Consider the following 24043-nt stretch of genomic DNA (forward strand, 5'->3'; position numbering starts at 1 on the left):
TAGGTATTTAAAATATGTGTGTTTTAGTTGCAAGGAAACTACAGATGTGTTTCTAAAAATAATCCTTTTGGTAAAAATTACCTTTTGGTAATTGAGGTATTTTGTAAATACTCTCATACTGAAATCATTAAAAAAATATATTAGCTACAAACTTTGGGAAATGATTTTTTTCAGAATTCAGTATAGTTCTTAAAGATATGAATGTTCTTCAAATGTTCATGTCACTTTAGAAACTTAAGGTCTTAAATACTGTACATTTATAAGCTTAAACTGAACTGGGGCAAATAGGATTTTCAAACAAGATTTTAAATTGTGTTCATCATGGCTATGAAAGGGGAGCATATCAGAGTTAGACACATGGCAAAGCAACGCTTGCTTCATGATGGTAGCAATAACAGTCCTGACAGTATACCTTATTCCTCACAGGAACAGTATTCGTATTACAAATGCAATGGAAATAACGAGGGCACCTCTTGCTGTTCTGGGCCTTGTATAAGCCACCTGGGAATGAAATGCAGAAGCATCTGACATCATTTGGGCTGGGATTTACTCACTATACCATAATGAGATGTTTTCCTATTGCTAAAACCTGGCAAGGCCATAGGAACAAGCTTAGGCAATGAATATTTTAAAATGTTTGCCTCTTAGATGTGTCCTCATATATTTACATTTTACAACTTTAAAAAAGTTATGTTTTTAAATTTTTTATTTGAAAAGCAGAGGATTTTATTTCTTTGTTTGTTGTTTACTTGTTTGTTATTTTTTGTAGAGTGAAGGAGAGGCATGGAGAGAGGTCTTCATCTGATGGCTCACTCCCCCCAAATGGCTGCAATTGCCAGAGCTGAACTGATCTGAGGCTGGGGGCCAGAGTTTTCTTATGGCCCTCTCCCTTATGGGTACAGGAGCCAAAGGGTTTGGGCCGTCCTCGTTACTTTCCAAGGATATATGTGAAGAGCTGAATCAGAAGTAGAGCAGCCAGGGCCACAGACCAACACCCAATGGGATGCTGGTGCCATACCCAGATAATTAGCTTCCCAAGCCACTGTACTGTTCCACAAAAAGTTATTCTTCTAATTAGTTGTAATACACACACACACACAAAAAAAATACAGTCACATTTCACAAAGGATTCAGTATGACAATAATATTAATTTGACTTTTCCTAATATTTTCAAAACAAGTTTGGGAGGCATTTTTTGGGGGGAGCCTTTTTTTTTTTTTTGCCAGAAACTTTCCCGAAGGCTTTTCAAATAAGAAGAGACATCTTTTTTGTTTTGTTTTTTAGACCTTCTGTTGTGAGGCTATTGTGAAGCATTTTACTGTCATTAGTGATGTCAAATATTGTAAAACCATTTGATGATTATTACATGTGTATGTCAATGAAAAGCAATAAACATGGTAGACATTTCTCAGTCTTATACTCAGAGAAACGTGTTATTTTCTAAAGTGCATCTTCCTTTCTCTCTGCCATTGGTTTTGACAATATGGAGAAACTAAATGGATTAATCGTAGTGTGCATAGTGGGTTAGAATGAACATTGATATCTAAGCTTCATCTGTAATTGAGTATATTGTTAAAATATTGAAGCTCTTTAAATAAGATCCCCTTCACCAAGTGTCTGCAACCTGTTCTTGGCTCTGAGCACCAGGACTTTGTGTGATCTAGCATCTAAAAATTTGTCAAAACGGTGTTTTCATAGCATCAGACTTTCTGTGATTTGAGTAGAATCATTAGCTTACATTATGTTCAGTACCAATAAGTTATGATTAATTAAATCACACCAAATGAAATGTACAGCCAATGTGTACTGTGTGTGTTACATGAGCTTATTGAATATAACCACAGTGTTTCAAAGCATTCACACTATACTCATTTCTAAGTGCTGTGAGGGTTAATTCCAAGAACCCCCTGTAGATTACAAAATCCTCAGATGCTGAGGCTCCTTATGTAGAATATATTTGCACATTACCTTTGTATATCCTGCTAAGTACTTAAATCATCTCTATAGTACTAATATCTTAGTATTTATCTGTACTATGCTAATAATAGTACAGATAATTATAGTATTTATAATATCTAAATATTTATTGTAACAACAAGGAAAAATATACAGTTGTTCATTACACATACAGTTTGTTTCACTTTTTTTGCATAACTAAAGAATGTCAAACAAGCCTGATAACATGCAGAGATTGTGAAAAATTATTTTTCATATCAAATAGTTTTGGTACCAATGCAAGGATGATTTAAAAATCTATTTTGCATTTGCTAGAGACAAACTTGATGAAATGTGATAGATAGTACTTCGTCTCTATCAATCTTCATATTTTTAATCTACCAAATCAAGGTTTGTTCTGTAACCTGTGTTTTTTCTCATGTTTTTTTTTTCATTTTGTATAATTGTTCTATTGGAGGAGTAATGAAAATAGTTGTCCAGTAATGTCCAATAATGATCTCCAGCCATCTGTCATTTGGAGCCAAATTTGAGAAATAACACAACTGAATAAATAGTGGTAATGGACTTCCTGGGCAATGTAGCAATCACGTTGTGATTAGAAGTGCCTGTCAAGATTTTGGATCCCTATATCCAGGACAATGCACACATTTTGCTGAAGGGAAATATCAAACTCTAGAGGTGGATCCACAGCTCAATTAGGGCATATTTTGAGCTAGAATTTAGGAGTTTTAACAAAGGTATCTGGGACCCGAGAAGCATTTTGAAAATGAGATTTATACTCTTTGTCATTATTATTGCTATTACATCAACTGTATAAGATCTTTTTGTACGGAATTTCTTACCAAGTTACAGAATCTATTGTGTGAACACCATCAATGCCATACTCATTGCCTAATCACTAAACAAGGTTTACTTAATAGAATTTTACCTTATTTTAGGAAATTCCTTTTAAATGTTGAAAACATGATTTATTATTATTGTTTTTATTAAAGATTTGTTTATATGTATTGGAAAGTCATATATATAGAAAGAAGAGGAGATTCAGAGATCTTCTGTCCCATGATTCACTCCCCAAGTGGCCACAATGGCCACAATGGCCAGAGTTGAGCCGATCTGAAGCCAGGAGCCAGGAGCTTCTTCTTGGTCTTCCACAAGGGTGTAGGATTCTAAGGCTTTGGGCCGTCCTCAATTGCTGTCCCAGTCCACAAGCTGGGAACTGGACAGGAAGGAGGGCCTGCGGGATTAGAACCAGCTCCCATGTGGGATCCCAGTGCTTGCGAGGCGAGTTTTCAGTCTGTTTTGATCACGCTTACTGAGAAGACAGAGCAATACATTTCATCCATGGGGAGTTTCGAAGTAGCTGGCTGCAGCTCCCACAGTAAGTTCTACCATTTGTGACCTTTACCTCAGTATTTTTTTTCTTCAAAAGTCCTGATACCACAAAGTCTCCCTAGGTTTTTATTCATTTTTGGATATTTCAGAGATGTTTGAGAAAATTATCTGATTTTATTTGACAGTAGGATAGTGTGAATTCCTAAAAAGCTCTCTTATCTATGCAAAATGATATCAGAAATGACAGGCTTTTTTGTTAATAAATTAATGTAAAAGATTGATGCTTTCCTGTTACGAATCAGAACAATCAGGTCTGCTTTTCCTTGATAATATGTCAACTGTACAGTCTGATGAAACTTTGATATGTGTGGTGTCTGTTTTACTTAGATTTTTAAATTATATTGTTGCTGCTCTTGCTTGTCTGATAAAAGAAAGCTCCATGCGGTTCCCTTTCCACATGCCCAAACATTCACCAGACAAACAGTAATCACAGTGTATGCATAAGTAATTAGAAAATGGACATCTCTGGCATTAATGTGAGCGCACGGTGGGTCTGTGCAAGCGTGCAACACACGTTTCTTGCGTCCCACCATTTAAGCTTCATAATAAGACAAGCACTTTCATCATTTCTACTTAACACTTAAGGAAGCTCAGAGGCTTTGCTGGGTTGATTACCAGGCCAATTTTTTTTTTTTTTAAAGCTGATTCCTGGGCCCCGCGCGGTGGCGCAGTGGTTAAAGGTCCTCGCCTTGCATGCCCGGGATCCCATATGGGCGCCGGTTCTAATCCCGGCAGCCCTGCTTCCCTTCCAGCTCCCTGCCTGTGTCCTGGGAAAGCAGTCGAGGACGGCCCAAAGCTTTGGGAACCTGCACCCGCGTGGGAGACCCAGAAGAGGCTCCTGGCTTCGGATCGGCATAGTATCGGCCCGTTGCGGCTCACTTGGGGAGTGAATCATTGGACGGAAGATCTTCCTCTCTGTCTCTCCTCTCTGTATATCCGCCTTTCCAATGAAAAAATAATAAAAAAATAAATCTTTAAAAAAAAAAAGCTGATTCCCGATAGAACCAGATTTAACTAACCACAAAGTTAAACTTTAAATCACTATGTTATACTATTTCTCTCCCTGATAGAAAACGAATAGTTATCACACTTACAGCTAGAAAGTCTTTTATCTTCTCATAGCTAAAGGTTTACGGTGTCGCATAAACTTATTTTAAAAACAAATACATTTTTTGGGATGATGGCATATCTGTTATTGTCATGTATGTGGTTTTATAGAAGTATCCTGACAATAGTTGTGCCTTCACATTCTCAGGAGTTTCTACTAATAGTTTATGTTGTATAAAAATTTTAGATACTAAAGAAATCAAAGAAAACTCTTAAAACATCACTCCTCATGCATCCACCCAAAATCAGGCCATCAATTATATGGTACATTTCATCAGCAGTAACTATCCTTACACCATGTTATTTTAGTATTTGGAAAATGTTTCATGATATATAAATGCTTGTCATTTATTTCAGCAATTTATTGTTAACAGAAACTTACATGTCTCCAATTTTTCATATAGTTAACAATGTTGCATCAAATGTGCTTGTGCTATCTTTACAAACTGCCATTTCTTCTATTTTGTGATGCAGTTAAAATACTCTATTCAGAAACTACAAATGAACATCAATGAAATGAGTATATGTGTAAGAATATTTATTTTAAAAATTATTTGAAAGCAGAAAGAGAGAGAGAAAGAGATCTCTTTTTCCCTTGGTCCATTCACCAAATATCTGCAATGGCCAGAACTGAGCCTATGAAACAAGAAATCAATAACTCCATGAATTTTTTCCTCATAGTTGTCAGGGGCTCAAGTAGTTGGACTATTTTCCACCTGTTCCCAGGTGCATTTGTAGGAAACTTTACAAAACATAGCAGTGTGGAATTGAACAAGTACTCTGTTGTGGGAAGTTTATTTCTTAAGTGATGACTGAAATCTCTGCCGTAATGCTGACCCCTCTAAGCGTGTGTCTAAGGGAGTTGCTCTACTCTTCTGCATTATAAAACTTGGTTTTATTTTTAACATCCAGAGCATTGCAAAATACTTTTTAAAAATGGGTTCTAAGATTTTTATAGCTGGTATTTGGCTAGGATATAAAATGACCATTCAGATTTTCTGATCAAGAGAACATTCTGTGAAACCATTGAACAGAAGAACTATCCTTTTAGTAATCAGAGTACTCAAAAGGATTGTAATTTTTAACAAACAGCAGTCATCCAAGAACTAAGCTTCAGACAATTAGATATAAAAATGAATTTTTGACTTCTACTTTGCTTTTTTAGTTCTTACACTACACCCACTTGGTACTAATTATAATTTTTGCCATGTTTCAATTTATCTTGGAAACTGTGATGTGTAATGCTGTAGTCATAGATTGCACACACACACATGCGCGCACACGTGCTTCTAAGATGACTTGCATCACTAATCCTGTGAATGCAAATAAATTCCTGAAAAGGCAAATTCCATTTTACCAAAGCTGTCACTCTTATACAAGAAGAAAAAGGAGAAAAAGATGAAGAAAAAGAATAGAAAAAAAATAAACAGAAATTTTATGTCATGGACACTTTTCACTTTCATTTAAAGATATGGGGAAAGTAATATTATTAAAAAATAAACTATCTCTTGAAATTTTGCAGCATCTGTATACAACAGCAACAGAAAGTGGCTGATGATCTCTGAGTGTGAAAGGGAGATCAAAATTTAATCAACATAACAATTAGGTGTAATGTCATTTTATGCTGATGTTATCCACTGCTTTTTCTTTTTTAAAATTAATTAATTAATTTAAATGATCTTACTTAGTTGATTAGGGTACAGAGGGTCAAGGACTACAGGCAAGTGAGTAATACCATTGCTTCCACACTAATATCATTTTTTTCCCTGTATGTGTTCTGTTGAAAACATTCAGTTTGACTTACCAATTCTGAATATGTTCTTTGAAAACAATCTTTTTTCACAAGATTATATTGCCACATATAATCTTGTGTTATTTTTAGTTCATGTTGAGCTATGATTAACTCGATCTTCATTTCCCTTTTCTACCTGTATTACTATAATCCAACTTTATTTACAAATGTAATAATTCTTTCTATTTGTAGTTTAGGTGAAGATGAAACTGAGGAAATGCTATTCAAAATTTACTGGTGAGCAGATTAAGCCACTTGCAATGTTAGCATTCCCTGTCCAAGTGCCTAGTCACGTCGTGGCAACTAGGCTTCCAATCAGCTTTTGCTAGAGCCTTTTGGAAAGCAACATAGGATGGCCCAAATACATGGGTCCTAGCCACCCAAATGGAAGACCAAGTTGGCATTCCTTGTTTTGACATGGCCAGACGTGCCTGTTATGGTCATTTGAGGAGTGAATCAATGGGTGGAAGATCTTTCCTTCCTTTCTCTTTCTTTCTCTGTTGCTCTGCATTTCAAATAAATTAATAAATCTAAACAAATCTTAATGAATAAAATTTCAAAAAGTTGGTTATATATATTATTGAAAAAAACAGAATTCAACTAAAAATGGAAAGCTAAGCTTACATGAAATACAATTAACCCGATAACTTCTGTATAATATCTATTTTGACCGAGATATAACATTCTTTTGCTTACCCATGTACTTGCTACATTTTACAATGTGTCTTTAGTATTTTAATGGTGTTGCTAAATAATTTTTATAAAGGTATTTACCAAAAATTGAATTCTATTTCTATAAGATATTAATGAATGCTCAAAATTAGATAAATTTCAGTAATTTTTGAATTAGATAATTCAGTAATTCAATAACTATTGCTGAAACAACTGGATATTCAATGCAAAAAGAAAAATTTAGACCATAACCTACCCTAATCTGACCTAACCTAACCTAAAAATTAACTAAGAATGGAACATAAACTTAAGTATAAGAATTAAAACAAGAAACTGTCCTAAGTACACGAAAGAGAAACTTTTTATAAAGAATTTAAGTGGTAAAAATGTGTTGAAATGAGCATGAAAGCATAAAGCAAAGCAAAACAGCTGCTAAATTAGTCAATTAAAATTGTATTCTTTGAAAGAAACTATTGAGAAAATGGCCTAATAAGGAGAGAACCAATGAAACAGAACTCTGAGGTTGTCCCAGACACCTTAGAGAAGGAGATTTACAGAGATTAGCCTTGATTAGACGATGATAGATACCAAATACAGCTGTGGAAAACGATGGGAACAGGACAGAAGTGTCTGCAAAAACAGCAAATGAGTTGTGTTTTACAGAACAGGACAAGGTCTTTTGCCATAAAATGAGATCTGGCCAAGTTGGTGAATGATTTGTTTAAAAGTTTATACTTATAGCAAACATTTTAGGTTTTGTTTTTGTAAACATGAAATTTCAGAGAAACGTATGTTACTTTTATACAGAATTCACCTTACATATTTGTTTTGGTCAAATTAACAATGTCAAACCGATATTTCAAACAAATTTTTTCCTGCTTTCACCTTTAGGCTTCCCTGTCCTTTAGCTATAAAATATTGTTTTCTACTGTCAGCTTACAAGTTGAATTGTTAAATAAAGTAGATCCTTTCAAAACTGGCATAATATAAAAAATTATTCTAAAGAACGACATTTGCTTAGTGTTAGGGAATCAATTTTGAAGTTATATGATTACAAAAATCAAATACTCCCTAGCTAATGAATCACTGAGGTAACAGTATTGATGATAACGAGTTATGATATGCAGTTGTTAGGTAAACCTGTTTTTATATAGCCTAGAATGAATGTATCATCTACAATGACCTATATAAAGAAACAGTAGATCTTTTTTTTTTAAAAAAGATTTATTTTTATTATTATTTTTTTATTGGAAAGGCAGATATACAGAGAGGAGAGACAGAGAGGAAGATCTTCCGTCCAATGATTCACTCCCCAAGTGAGCGCAACGGGCCGATACTATGCCAATCCGAAGCCAGGAGCCTCTTCTGGGTCTCCCACGTGGGTGCAGGTTCCCAAAGCTTTGGGCCGTCCTTGACTGCTTTCCTGGGCCACAGGCAGGGAGCTGGAAGGGAAGCGGGGCTGCTGGGATTAGAACCTGCGCCCATATGGGATCCTGGGCGTGCAAGGCGAGGACCTTTAACCACTTGCGCCACCGCGCCGGGCCCGACAGTAGATCATTTGTAAGGCATCCTCACATTCCTAGCTTTAGCAGGTTACTGTTTTTGATGTGACCCATCACAGTACAGAGGTTGATTTTCTGTGTTCTCCCCATTGCAGTTTTGGCATTCCTGGAAGAAGCACGTTAGACCTAACTGCTCACTAGTTTTATTTCTCAGAAGCACCATTGTGACACACAACAATTTCAAACTAAGTGACACAACAATTTCAAATTAAGTGTAAGTGCAAACCACAGAATTTTTGGGCTTCATACATTTCTTTGAAGACCTGCTAATGATTGTAAATGAGGTCATCTGAGCTAGAGTAATGCTAGAAATGATGATTGTTGTAGAATATGCTGAGCTTCCTTGTTTTAATTTTCTCCAGCCTGAAGCAGCTTATTAATCTACCTGAACTAAATTTAGCCTTGTAACTTCAAATTTAAAAACGTGAGTATAATATATGGAAAGCAGAAAGTCAATGGGACAAATAAGACAGCCTTTAAACATGTCAACAATGGGCCTTAGCTGTGGGAACTGGTTTGTAAGTATTTTCATTTAATTGCCCATGTTGGTGGGAACAAATCAAAGTGGATCTGAAAAGTCTGGATGCTGAGTTTCAATAACATATATACTGGCCTAAAAAGATGCAGGATGCAAGTGGTAATGACAGTTTTGGGTTAGGTACCTTTAAATATCATCTTCCTAATCATTAGTATTTGTTAATTTTTAGATCTTTATGTGGTCTGTGATTGAATAAAAAGTTGATCATCCCTTGTAACTTGTAGTTGAACTGCTTCAGAGGTGGGGCGAGTTAGTTTTTTTTTCTTTTTTTAAGATCTATTTTATTTGGAAGGCATATTTAATAAAAAGAAGGGGAGATACAGATAAAGTTTCCACTCCCCAAATTGCCAAATGGGTGCACACTCACATGGTTGCAGAGTCTCAAAGATTTGGCCCATCTTCTGCCGCCTTCCCAGGACATAAACAGAGAGCTGGATCAGAAGTAGAGTAGCGGAGACAGGAATTGGTGCCTATAACAGATACTAGCACCACAGGGTGGAGGATTAGTCTGCTGTACCACCTTACCAGCCCTGTGTGTTAGCATTAATTTGCTAATGATTTCCATCATCACATTTATAAGCCAAAAATGATGGATTCAAATCTGTTACTAATACTAGCAAAAATAACTTATTCACCCAATAATTATGTGTCAAGTGCTTGGCACTTTTCTCGGTGTTTGAGATGCAATTTAAGCAACAACAAAAAAATATTTTTAGATGATGTTCTTTTGGAGATACATGAAATTACATATATATAAATTATATATGTGTATTACATATATATAGACACATTACACACACGTATATAGGTAAATCATTTAAAATGAGGAAGAAAGGATCAGGGAAGGGAGATGCAAAGTCCCACAGAGAAACAATGTATTTGTATATTGAATTAAGTTAGTTAGGGTAGCAGATTCAATGAAAAGATAACAAGGACATGAGGTGAATGAGAGGGTGACTTACAGGTGTGTCAGTCTGCTGAAACATCAAATGCAAAGCCATTAAGCCAGAGTACTTCAAATGATTACTGGGAATAGCAAGGGAAGAGATAGAGTGGTTGGGTAGAAAGGAGTAAAGAAGTGAGAGGTAGGGAGTCAGGCCAGAAGGATAGTGAAGTGTGTAATCATATCTTTAATATGGAATATAAAAAGACTATGCCTAACAGTGCAAACTGAAGGAGTAGTTATTGAATCACACGTAAACACATTGAATTTGCCTTGCTAAAATTAAGGCTCTACTTGATTTAAATAAAATGACCTTTCAGTTGTAAAACTGCAAGATTAAATATATATTTAAGAAAATGGAATCCCCAGCGCCTATAAAACTGTACTACATAATACAATGTAAGCAACAATAAAAAAAAAAAAGAAAATAGGATGCAAAGTATGTTACAAAACATGTGCCTTTTTCTGATTTTCCACCATTTATATTTAATGAGGTAGTTTTAGTTAATTGTGGGTTCATGCTAATCCTAATTGATTCTTTCTTCTGACTATGCCCCATGCCTGAATCTAATACAGTTCCTAAAAGCAAAATTTACCAACCTGTATTAGTGGAAAGCAGCCAGTTTGGCAGGCGTATTTTAATTCTTAGTTACAGTCACTAAGCAGTATCTATTGGAATATATCTGCCTGGGACAGAACTAATAGAACTACCTCATCTCTGCTTCCTGTTAACCATGTAGTATGATTGATAAAGCCCTTAATCAGTTCAAATATAGCAGGCCTCCTTTGACCACATAGCTCGAGCCCTGAGGACCCATGAAGCACTGTTCAGAGCGAAGGAAGGTAGACAGCTCTACCACTCTCAGAGCTGCTAATTACCTCAGCCTTCCGCTTGATTGGAAGACTCTGGAAAGACTATGATGGATGGAGGGAATTTATAGTGGGATAGAAAATCCACTCAGTTTTGTGTTTTATAACATTTATTTCAAATGCTAATAAATTTTCCAGACTATATTTTGAGGTCATGTGAAATCAGGAGCAAAATATGAAAAAGGAAGGCTGAGAGAAAATGATTTTGTATTATGACATCAGTGATACAAATGGTATTTCCAAAAAACAGAAGATAAAGAGAAACAGTCTCTCTAGGTAACAGACTGTATTATTTTAAAACGATGTTTGCTTTTATTCCTGAAATCTTTTGATACTCTTCCAACAGGGAAAAATTCAGACTTAGGCATACGAGGAATCCTTATCTTAAAAAAGAATGCTATATAAACTTTATTATATTGCTTAAATGGGATTATAATCCTATCTTGGATATTATTTGGGTCAGTGAGATTCCCCCAACCTCTAATTAAGGCTTTTCTGCTTCTGTAGTGGCCTTACCTGAATTGTTGCCTGGAACTTTTCTTTTTGATACTCTTAAGTTTAGGCAGGATGATGCATCAAGCTTTCTTTCTTTCCTTTTTTTTTTTTTTTGTTTTAATTACTCTTTAGTTAAAGTAAGAAATTTGTCAAGACACCTAAATTCTGTGAAAATCTATCTTTAGGAGTGAAAATATATGTATGGTAATAATTAGAGTGACGTTTTAAAGTGAGAATGATGGACAATAGAATACCAAATGAATATTATAAATACCTTCACTTGCCACATTATAATTAGAGTTACATTGACTCATGGTGCAAAAGTCTAGCTCTGAATCTGCTGGCTCAGAAAATCATGCATCCAAAGCGGAAGGTTTTCCCAATGAAACTTTTTTTAAATCACCAGCTCTGTTCCTGTGTGAGCACTTTTACTTTCCTCTCAGGATGCTGCCTAAGCTGGAACTTAGCCAACCTGAATTCTGCTCAGATCTGTTCAATACCAGAGCATTCTCCTGAGCCCTGAGCCTGCAGCGTGTTGTCATTTAAACTTGACAGTAATGCTTTTCTATTCACCAAAGACTTTCAGTGAAATGAGGCCTAAAGGATGCTTTCTTAAGAGGTATATGATATATTTTATTGGCTATGACTGCACACTGTGGAAAACAAAATAAAATAGAAAATGCTCTGAGAAAGAATAAATGTATATATCACGTTGGATACCTGTACCACAATGAAGCCTGTTGTGGGCATCCCAGGTGTAACTTTCAGGGTTATAAGACTAAGGTGAAAATGTTAACTAAGTTTATTAACGAGTTAAATAAGTTATAAATAAACCAATGTCATTTTTCTTGTCTTAAAATTTTCATCATTAGTAGATTGATAGTAAAAAGTAAATGCATTACTCATGCTCAAAGTTAGGCTAAAACATTTAAGGAAGTATTCAACGACAGACTGTACTCTGTAAGCCCTACCACCTGACTGCAGGCATCATTCCGCCATTTGAGTACATATGATGCCCAGTGTTTGATAGGTGAGATAAGCAAAAAGGTTATGGCTGCAGGCAAGCACCGAGTAAAGACAGAGCCTGGAGGTGGGTCTGTGCTGATTCTGCAGAGGAGAGTGTGGACTGGAATCAGGAAACCAGGGGAAGACATCTGATTAGACCAGGCTTGCTCTGAAGACTCAGAAGTACACAATGCTGGAAAGTAAGGTCATGAGGCAAGTATCAGGAGTCCATAGTCAAGAGACTGAGAAAGCAAGAATATCTGAAGCCTTGCAGCCAGTGTACCCCTTCAAGGATCTAAGGAATAAGACCCTGACATCTGGCCCTGGGGTGGACACATAGATATTGCTAGAATAAGATCCACATGTAGGAACTCACAATCTCAGATAGTGTGACATCTGGAAGAGAGGATTGTAACATATCATTACAGTTTATTATACACACAACTTCAATAGGTGTAAGACAGTAGACATTCAAATGATGTTCAGTATCTGGAGGTCAAGCGGGAAGAGTAAGTGTGCTTGCATAACCTAAACAGCAAAAAACAAAACAAAAAAAGAAAAGACCAGTCTTTCAGATTTTTCCGATTTGTGTAATAGTGAGGAATGAAGTAATGTTGGCAAATGATATACAGCAAAATATTTTCTCAGTCCCACTTTCAACTTTGAGTATAATTTTTGCTTTGAAGACAGGGACATTTTGTTTTAGAATAAATAGTAAGGATAATGTTAAAGAAAACATTAAGGGACCAATAGAAATAGGAGTAAATGCTGTAGTATTTATTTCGTCTTTTATTATTGACCCTTGCCAATCTATTTTATCAGTCTGTTCTAAACTTTCACAAGACCTTTTCAAAGAAATCATTTATGTAATATAGTAGAGATTAAACTACAGACATATTAACTGAGTATATTTACATCGCTCGTATCTTGTTTATTTCAGCCAAGGTATCTTTTAAAGTGTGAAATTGAAGATTCCATATTGAAGGCACTAGCAGAAAAATTAAAATATAAAGACTACTTCCAAAATTTAGAGAATTACTTAGAGTAAAATAGACATGATTGTTAACAGGCTTTAAGGTTAAATTGTGATATAGAGGCTTTGGTATTAAATTGTTTACTTGCAGTAGTTTGGCTGAGAGCTGGATCCTTAATGTAGTTTATGTGGTGTGGTTTGACCGGGTCAGATGGTACTACGTGCTTTCCAAGAGACTGTTTTGGTTGAGAGGTCTCAACTCACCAGGACTGAATGTCAAATTAACCCCCATTTTCAGGGAAAACTGTCTCCGCGAGTTTCATCAGACTTCCTCTGCTGTGAGAGCATTTTTTTCCAATTTGGCCACTTTTCAGTCACTTTCACTTGGTAATAAATATTGTGACTACGTCATGCACTCTTTAAAATTTCTGTCTCACATGTGTCTCCAAATTCATTCCTTCTACTTCTTGCTGTTGACTCATCCCCGCTTGTGGCGCAGAACTGCAGTGCAGGGCTGGGTGGACTTTGGGAACAGTTCTGCACGCACCTCTTCTTCCTCCCACCTCTTCATGCTCTGGTCATCATGCTTGATTTGCACATGGGAACAGGGAGAATGTTCTCTTATGGCACCCAGGATGTGTCCAACTTCCCTGGCTGAATCATTATTGCTTCTTCAAACAAGCTTCCTTCTGTGGGGTGAAGGTTCAAATGTCTGCGTGAGGTTTCTGTGGTAGACTTCTAGATGGCTAGACAGAGCTGTCTGCTTGTACAGTGCTCCAAAGCGAGACATTCAGGAAAACTGTTTGAATCTTCCTTCTAGCCACTTACCCGTGATGTGCCCAGATCAGTGCTACCAGCACCCGGGCAGCAGCAACTACTGCAGCAGCCTCACGGGTGACAGAACAACGTTAGGATCTGCTTCGGCAGCCCTGCGCTGATATGTTTGGGCCATGGTGAGCCACTGTACAAGCGTTGCAGCTCTGTTCACGAAGGGCTGCCGTGCCATGGAAATGTTCTCTGACAACGGCAAATTGCCATGCCGTGACAGTGTTACAGCTCTGGGGAGTGAACTGCTGCACTGCCGCTTACCGCTGACTCCGCTGCTTCTACCGGGCCCCGCACTGCCACTACTGCTGCCTCCACAGTCCTGAGCTCCCCAAAGGAATCACCAAGAGTCCAGATGCAAAGACACAAGGACAGTTTATTCAGGCTAGCCCGGGCCTTATCCACACCATCGCAACAATCCCAGAGTAAGACTCTGAGGCACAGAATTGCAGGGTTTTTATATAGTTAACCAGCCTATTAGAATTACAGTTTTTCATTCATCATTTGCATGGAGCCTTATCTCTGAAACATACTATTGGTTTCAACAGCAAGGAGGCAGGCTTCTATTGGTGGGTTTGAAGTGAACCAATTCAAATAGTACAAACTGGTGGGCAGTGGGTCAGTGAGCAAGTCTTATCTAAAAGGCACACCAGGGGCCTTTGCCTTTAGGAATACTTTGTCATCTTGACTTGTCATCTGTCACTTAGGCTGTCAGGCCTGTGAGCTCACACAGTTTCTCAGCCAAGAAAGTGAAACAGGAGTTACAAAAGCAGAATATATTGCAATTAGCAATGAGCAAAGTGCATATGGTTGGGATTCTGATTCTGAGGTTCCTCATCTGCAACAAGTAATGAAAATGTGGACAGCTTTCTTTCTACTACCTCTTTCTCCAGTGATAACTGATTCACATTTAAGATTAGAGAAAACCATAAGTGAGTAAAATTAGCAGGGTCATTTACCTTGGGAAAGGAACAGTATGCACTTTGAAGGATGAGAAAAATCACCTCATCAACTCAGTACCTCTTGTAAAACATGTCTCCCTCTTGGTCCCTGCTTCTTGGCTGTCTCAGCCTGATGACAACCAGAAACTGATTTGACTTCTTGCCCTTTGGAGGGTCTCTTGTTTAAATTGTGTCTTGCTGGTTTTAGTTTCTTTTCTCAGTATTTTCTTTAGACATCCCATTTGCAGTAGTCTTTGTTTTGGGGAGAGTATGGAGAGAAAGGATTTCTTGTCAGGTGCTGGAAGGTATTATTCCTACTTGAGACTGAGTCCCAGAAAGCTAAGCGACATACCCATGCACACAAAAAGTCACAGTGCTCAAGTTTAAATCTGAGCAACTGGAGGATTCAGGATGGGTTCTACCCTTGGCATCTTGAGGCTTGGACGATGTGGTGCTTGGTCAGTGTGTGCAAGTACAATCTTAATACATTAAGCTTGAACTTTAGATGACAAATCTGGAAAAAAAATTCCCCCTATAGTGATAATTTCAAGAAAATGATACTGTGATGCCTCATTAAATCAAGGTGTCACCATAAGGCAGTAGTGGTCACTGATGCCATGGATAGACGATCTCAGGAAATTAAGTTTGTTTTCTGTCTCATTCAAACACTTACTCAAAGTGTAATGATTTTAGTGAGCTCTCCTTTTATGATCTAATTCACCAAGAATAGTGACTAAATTTGCAAAGACTCATACACCTTAGTGACCATTTGGCATTTTTTCTGACCCATGTGCAGAGTAGATTTATTACATGACTAGAGAACCTATAAAAATGATGCTGACATTAATGTGAGAAATATTAGTAAGGTGGAAACAGATGAATAACTTTTATGTACTGTTCATGTTTGTATTAATGCTTAATAAAATTTTATGATCTGTGGTTAAATCTCCAAGAATTCTAAAGCTATGCATTGGTAAAATATTGGTAAACATGGTTAAGTTTTAAATAGTTAAAACAGCATTAATTTCCTTCACATAGAGTTACATTTTCTCAGATGTCAATTCAATGTTCTGTTCTTGGAGATTAGAGTGTAGTCCTCACGACAGAGATATCTAGAGCTTTTCCAGCTCCTGATTTTCCAGTTAAGAATCTATTACCAGGCCCAGCACAATAGCCGGGTGGCTAAATACTTACCTTGCAACCCCAAGATCCTGTATGGGTACCAGTTAGTATCTTGGCTGCTCAACTTCCCATTCAGTTCCTGCTTGTGGCCTGGGAAAGCAGTAGAGGATGGGCCAAAGCCTTGGAATCCTGTACTCACATGGGAGACCTGAAAGAAGCCCCTGTGTTTAGATCATCTTAGATCCAGCTCCTGAAGCCACCTGGGGAGTGAAACAGTGGATGAAAAAGATCTTTCTCTGTGTATCTCCTTTTCAGTGTGTATCTGTCTTTCAAATAAAATAATAAAACAAATCTTTTTGAAAAGGTCCTTTTACCACAGCATCACATGTATTTAGTAGTGTGTTTTCTATTGTAAGTCAAAGAACCCAAATTTGGGTAGCATAACCGTAGAGTAGCATATGTAATCCCAGGGGGAATTATACAAGAAGGGAACCTTTGAAACGTGACTTGTTCTTTTTCTCCAAGGGCCTATTCCTTGGTTGACCACTCATTTATCTCTTGCTTTCATTCTTTCCATATATTAAAATTAGAGCCTATTCATCATTTGCACTTCTCTAGAGGATAAACATGGTAAATTGTGAAGATCAGAGAGTGGTAAATTTGCATGTCCTAGATTCTGTATTTCAGCTTTGATGCTTGCTGGCTATTCTTTTAATGAATCATTTAATCTTAGTTTACTTATGTATAAAAATAATATGCAATTTATTGGATTATAGGGCTGACTGGTCACATGTGGAGTGTCATTTTTTATATCTATGTTGTTCTCTGCCTTGTTGATTTCATTCTGTTGTAAAGAATAGTACTGGAAATTAAGCATTCATTAATGGTTATTTGAGGAGAAAATAGCATGACAGAGCCTAAGAAAATAATGCTTTTCAGCTGGGAAATAAACACATATTTATAAGTGTTTATTTATAAGACTTAGTGTAGAACATCAGATTTTATAATGGCTAATACACATTACATGAAGTTAGTCAAATTCTGCAAATTAAGCAATAACGATTTGTTAACCTTTCAGTGACTGTTAAATTAAGTCCCGTATTTTATTATTTTTATGAAACAGCAGAGGGATATATGAGAATTTGGAAATTTACAAAGATCTTGGAATATAGACTTGGTGAATAAGGAACTTTATTTTTTTTTTATTTTATTGTTTTATTTATTTTTCTTGGAAGGACAAATTTACAGAGAGAAAGAATAACAGAAAGATCCTCCATCGGCTGGTTCACTCCCCAAGTGGCTTCAATGGCCAGTGCTGAGGCAATCTGGAGCCTGGAGCCAGGAGCTTCTTCTGGTTCTTCTATGTGGATGCAGGGTCCCAAAGTTTGGGCCATCCTCTACTGCTTTTCCAGGCTGCAAGAAGGAGCTGAATGGGAAGTAAATTATTTAATAATTGTTGAAGATATTTGAACAAATAAAATCTACTATGAGATTAAAATCAAAGTATTATCTTATACACTGTATACATATATGTATAATGCATACATGTTCTGGATTTTCTCATGCATACTGTATATTTTCTGCTTTTATGTAACTGTACATATTTGTATCAGATACTTTGAAGCATTTTCTAAATCATATTGATTTTTGCTTCTTAATGACTCCCCATGAAAAGCTCATTTGCTGATTATCTATAAGAAAGAATGATTAAATATGCGATAATACTACTACCTAATTTTATACCTTATAAATTTATGATTAAATTATTCTAGAAATGATTGCTTCTTCTTGGTGGTCTTATAGAAAACTGGCAACCTGCAAAGGAATTCATTTTTTTTTTTTATTTCAGCCTTTTGGATTATTTGAAATTACTTCAAATCGCAAAAGTTCATATTAAGATGTGTATGAACAGCTTTCTGGGATACCTGGATATTTAGTAGAATCACATTTGCCAGTGAGAACTGAGAAGGTTCTCAATTTGCTTTTTCTTTTCAGAGTCTTCTTGGCATTGATATGCACTTGAATTTGCAATCACGGGTATAGGCAGCTATCCTGCAGAGCATCCTACACTCTGCTTCCAGTCTAAACTTGAATCTCATCACAGTGAATGTGCCATTCTCACATTGCTGACTCTCTCAATGTTCCTCATTGTCTCCACCAGCGTGGTAGACCTGGAAGTAGTTCCTGGCTCCTGGCTTCAGATCAGCGCAGCTCTGGCCGTTGCAGTCACTTGGGGAGTGAATCATAGCACGGAAGATCTTCCTCTCTGTCTCTCCTCCTCTCTGTATATCTGACTTTGCAATAAATCCTTAAAGAAAAAAAAAATGGTTTAGCACCTTACAGGAAAGAGCTGAGTGCAGACTACACAGAGCTACCAGTGCTGGTCAATGTATATATTTGCAGACCTCAAATCAAGGTAATTTTTCTTTTAGTATTTTAAATCCGTTACCAGTAATTCTAGAAAAGATTTACAATACAGTAATGTTTTTATTTTTGCCCCAGGGAGAAACTTTAATTGTTTTAAAAGACAGAAACAATTTCATTCTCATAAATAAATTCATTGCAATGTGCATAAATATAATTATTCAGCCCAGCTGTGTCAGCAAGAGCCATAAGGATAACTTGTGCCTGACCTTTGCACAGAGTAGAGTAGAAACCATTTTATGTTGGCATTTTAAATCTTTCAGTGGACTGTTGTAGTGGAGGAGTCGCCTGCGAGGAACAGTTTTTAAATGCATGCATTCTCTGCTGAGGCATTTTTTAAATGTCCAAGTTTTTTTTTTTCATTGGTTGTAGTTTTTTCCCAGCTCACCTCCTATTTTTTGTTTAATTCTATTGAAAGTAAACACAGAGTGATGAAGCAATATAGTATGACAATTCTGTGTTTTGTGATGCAGTGAATTTACTTTTCAAAATAAAAATACTGCAATCCTAAAAGCATTTTAACAAAGTGCTTCTCTTCTCATGCCCCCTTTCTTCCACTACCTTTCTTCCTTTTCAAACCTTTATTAAGCACTGACTCCATGGAAAATATTTTGTTAGATTTTGAAAACAGAAATACCAGAACATTATTATTTAAGTATCATAAAATCAAGCTGGAAAATACATTTTAGTTAAGGAAGTATAAACATAAATTGTAAGTACAAATGCTATATTTGATTGGTAAAGGAATCCACCAGTGGGAGGATGATAAGTGGAAAGACAAGTATATTGAACTCAGAGAGTAGCCTAAATGCTAAAAACTGAATGACCTCACTTGATCTTAGCCTAAAGGCTGAGAAGTGATAAAACTGGATGAATTAACGCCACAGACATTTCCCTCCGTATCTTTATATCACTTTTTTTGTGCACATGTTAGTCTTTTAAGTTACACAGGATGAGGACCCACCATACTTGTCTCATTTAAATTTAATTTCTCTAGCCTTAATAGATCAAATCTCCTTTTGAGAATCTGTGTGTTGGAAGCCATGTATGTGTGTGTGTGTGTGTGTGTGTATACTTATATATACGTATTTGTATATATGTACATACATATATATATATAAAGAGTGAAGGAGTGAGAACAACTGACAACATCAAGGAGGTGATGGGTGGCAAAGATTAAATTTAATTGGAGCAAGAAACACCTGGGGATAAGTGTGAACACACATCTCAGAAGTATTTATTTATAAATCCCCCTCAGTCATGGGAGGAGGTACTTCTGCTCTGACTTCCCAAGTATTCTGTTCTTGAGACAAAGAAGTTTTCAGTGGTCAGAGAAAAGCCTCAGACAGAGAAATGCAAGGGGCCGGTGTTGGAAATTGTGGTTGGCATTTAAAGTAGAGGAAGGAGATATTGGAAAGTTCAACAGCATGTGCAACAATACCTGAAATCTCAAGTGAAAAAGTATGTACAGTGAACCGTACTAAGGAAATAGAAAGCCAGTTAAAAGCTGAACAGCAGATATGAACTAGAGCAGATTTGGGCACATTTTGAAATGCTGAAGGATTTAATGAAAGTTATCAGCTAGTGAGATGTTGAGCAGGGAATCAGTGTGCCCCAATGATTGGCTGTAGCAGCAAGCTTTTGCAACAGATATGAGAAAAGTGCTTCCATCAAAAACAGAGTCTATTCTAGACCCCAAGGGCAAAGTCTACACTCCTCACTGTGGCTTTTAAAGTTTGGATGCTGCTTCTCAAATCTGAACTATTAGCTTCTATTGGCTTAAACTGTGAAAACTAAAAAAATCATTATCAATCTAAGACTGCAAACTACTGCAGACTCGATGATTTGAACAATGGCATTTCATTTTCTCATAACACTGGAATCTGGAAATGAGAACTCATGGAGTGGCAGGATTAGTTCCTGCTGAGGTTGCTCTGACTTAGAGATCATTATCTTACCTTCATCTCCTCAGACCCTCCTCTTTCACATGCCTATGTTCTGTTCCTTTTTTCTTTTTAAAAACATTTTAAATGCGATTCATTGATTATTTAATTATTTTACTTATTTGTTTATACAAATGAAAATGTTTCATGTAAATACAGTATATGTATATTCATATACATATATATAGTTTTAAGGACATAATGATACTTCCCAACGACCTTCTGCTTAATCATTCCGTCTTTCGTTCTTTCATATTTTTGTTTTAGATTTTGTGATAATTCATGTTCAGTTTACTTTATCATCATGAGCTCAATTTTGTGTTAAACAAAAAAAAATTCAACAAGGAGTAAGAGAGAAGATGACTGCTCCTCAGGCATGTGTATAAGAACTCTAAGTAGAACCTGACTCGATGGCGTAGTGGCTAAATCCTTGTCTTGCATGCGCCAGGATTCCATTTGGATGCTGGTTTATGTCTAGTCTACTCTACTTCCCTTCCAGTTCCCTGCTTGTTACCTGGGAAAGCAGTCAAAGATGGCCCAAAGCCTTGGGACCCTGCACCCACATTGGAGACCCAGACAAGGCTCCTGCTCCTGGCTTTGGATTGGCTTAGTTCTGGCCACTAAGGTCATGTGCAGAGTGAACCAGCAGACAGATGATCTTTCTCTCTGTCTTTCCTCCTCTCTGTAAATCTGCCTTTCCAAGAAAAATAAGTATATATGTAAGGTTAAATCGAAAGATGTGGGTTTCATTCTTGTAACTTATTTTTTTTTATTATGTACATATAAATTACCACACATCTAAGAAAACATGGGATATTTGTTGTTTGGTAACTGGTTTATTTTATGAATCTTACTTGTATACATTTTGTTGCAAATGGCAAGATCTCATTGTTTTATGTGGCTGAGAGTAAAATTCCATGATTCCATGTGTAAGGATCACATTTTGTTTATCCACTCACCTGTTGATGGAGAGACAGACATCCACATAGATTCCTATAGCTAAGCTGTTATGAATTCACCTGCTGCGAATTTGTTGCTATAGATAATTCTTTCATATTCTGACTTCAGTTCCTTTGGATGTATTCCAGGAAGGGTTATGGCTGGATCATATGTTAGATGTATTTTCATATTTCTGAGGAATCTCCTCACCATCTTCCACAATGGTTGTACTAGTTTATATTCCCATCAACAAACTCCTTAGCTTGATATAAACCGTATGTCTCATTTTGCTGTATTCTACCTATGGTGTGGGACCTTTTAAAAAGAAAAGTGAATTGTGTGTGTGTGTGTGTGTGTGTGTGTGTGTGTGTGTGTGTGTGTTTGTTCAAGAGAATATTGGGGCACAGGTATGTAGAAAGATAGGATGATGTGAAGTTACAGAGCAAAGATGATGCTCTGTAAATGGAAGAGAGGGACCTGAGGAAGAACTAACCCGACCACACCCTATTCTTTCCTTTCCAGAATTCAAAGATGTGAGGAAATGAAATTCCAGTTTTATTGAAATACACTATGCATGTCAAGAAATGTGCATGGATAAGTGAGTTTTTTGTCCTGTGAGTGCACTCATGGCCAACATTCAACTTAAGAGCAAACACTTTGGGCCTGGCATGATGGCTTAGTGGCTAGATATTTTCCTTGCATATGCTGGGATCCCATATGGGCATCAGTTTATGTCCTGGCAGCTCCACTTCTCATTCAGCTTTCGTATGTTGGCCTGGGAAACTAGTAGAAGATGGCTCAAAGCCTTGGGATCCTACAACTGTGTGGAAGAACAGAAGAAGCTCCTGGTTCTTCTCTATTCCCCACTCTCCAGTGTATTTTTTTCAAATATTTATTTTTTTGTTTCAATGGCAAATTTACAGAAGAGAGGCAGAGAAATTGGGATCTTCCATCTGCCAGTTCCCTCCCAAATGGCTGTAATTGCCAGAGCACAGCCATTTGAAACCATGAGCTTCGTCTGAGCTTCCCACATGGGAACACGGTCCCAAGGCTTTGGATCATTCTTCAGTGCTTTTGCCGGCCATAAACAGGGAGCTGGATCAGAAGAAGAGCAGCTGAAGACTAGATCTGGCACCAACATGGGATGTTTATACTGCAGGAGGCAGCCACACCAATTGCAACAGCACTTATATTTCTATTTGAGAGGATAGAAGAATGCATTTCCATTTACATGTTTCAATTCAATGGAGATGCATACATAGATACATATATCCATATATATAACTAAATACTAAATAATATATGACATGCACACAATTTTTATTCTCTCTGTATATTAACTTCCAAAAATAAGGGGATTGACGTTTATTTTTTGGAGATTGGCTTATTTCACTACAGTGATATGCGGTTTCATCTGTTTGGTTGTAGATGTAGAATTCCATTCTTTCCTATGGCTGAGTGTTATTCCATCTTGTCTGTATACTGAATTCTCTTTACCCAATCATCAGTTGATGAACTTATCTCTTAATTCCATATCTTAGCTATTGTGAATTGAGCTGCTGTATACGTGACAATGCAGATGCCTTTTTCATATCCTTTTCTCATCTCTTTTAAGATATAATCTCAGCAGTAAAGTCGTAGATCATACTATAGATCTATTTTTAGTTTACTGAGGAATCTCCATATTGCGCCACCATCAGTATATTATAGTGCTTTTTTTCTCTACATTCTCATTAGCATTACTGTATTTTGGTTTTTGAATTACAGCCACTCTAACTGGAGTAAAGTACTACTTTGCTCCAGTTATACATATTTTGGTTTTTGTTTGTATTCCCCAATTCTTAATGATGCTCTGGTGATAAGAATTCCAATCTTAATGGAACAGAGCCCACTCTCAAAATTTTATTTTAATTACCCCTATAGAGATATTACCTCCAAATATGGTCAAATTCAATATGCTGATCTCTAGAACTTTAAAAATCTGTATTTTCAGGAGACTTAATTTAGCCCCTAAAACTGCTCTCTGGAATCCCAAAGCTCCTGTCCTTACTTGCATAATGATATCCATCCCAATTTGAAAGTCTTAGTCCAAGTATTTATTGAAGCCCCAAATCATGCCTAAATCTCATCTCAGTTGGGTATAGGTGACAGTCAATATATAATCATCTTGAAACAAAATTCCTGTTCAGTTGCTTCTACTCCTCTTGGGCTACAGTTTGAGCATCCTGTGTCACTATCCAATCTAGAACTTTTCACATCTCGACCCTTTTGTACATTTTTGTTCTTACCAAGGAACTCTGCAACTCTTCCTCATATTTTTTTAAATTGTTTTTTTCCCACAAATCATCATCTACATTTATCTCAGGGTTCCTCTTTCTTCCTTGTTCCTTGGGGACCCTGTAGTTTCTTGTGGTGGCGTGTATCACGTATACCATATTTCAAATTGCCTGGTAAATGTTCTCATTCTGTAGTTAGGAAGCTAAACAACTGTGAGCTGCCGAGATATTTGGCATATCGCTGCATACTGCTCTGGAATGACCCTA

The 24043-nt window shown here is 36.8% G+C and overlaps 1 protein-coding gene across 1 annotated transcript in view; it reads left to right on the forward strand.

Moving 5' to 3' along the window:
- The window catches only part of RIMS1 (regulating synaptic membrane exocytosis 1), a 446205-nt gene that overhangs the window by 139833 nt on the left and 282329 nt on the right, over positions 1–24043 (forward strand). The window contains 1 exon segment of the mRNA XM_040983625.1: positions 9467–9486. Within this exon segment, the coding sequence (XP_040839559.1) occupies positions 9467–9486 (20 nt within the window).

This window comes from Ochotona curzoniae, unplaced genomic scaffold (assembly GCF_017591425.1).
Source record: "Ochotona curzoniae isolate NIBS_2020 unplaced genomic scaffold, NIBS_Ocur_1.0 contig_3819, whole genome shotgun sequence".
Lineage (NCBI taxonomy): Eukaryota > Metazoa > Chordata > Mammalia > Lagomorpha > Ochotonidae > Ochotona > Ochotona curzoniae.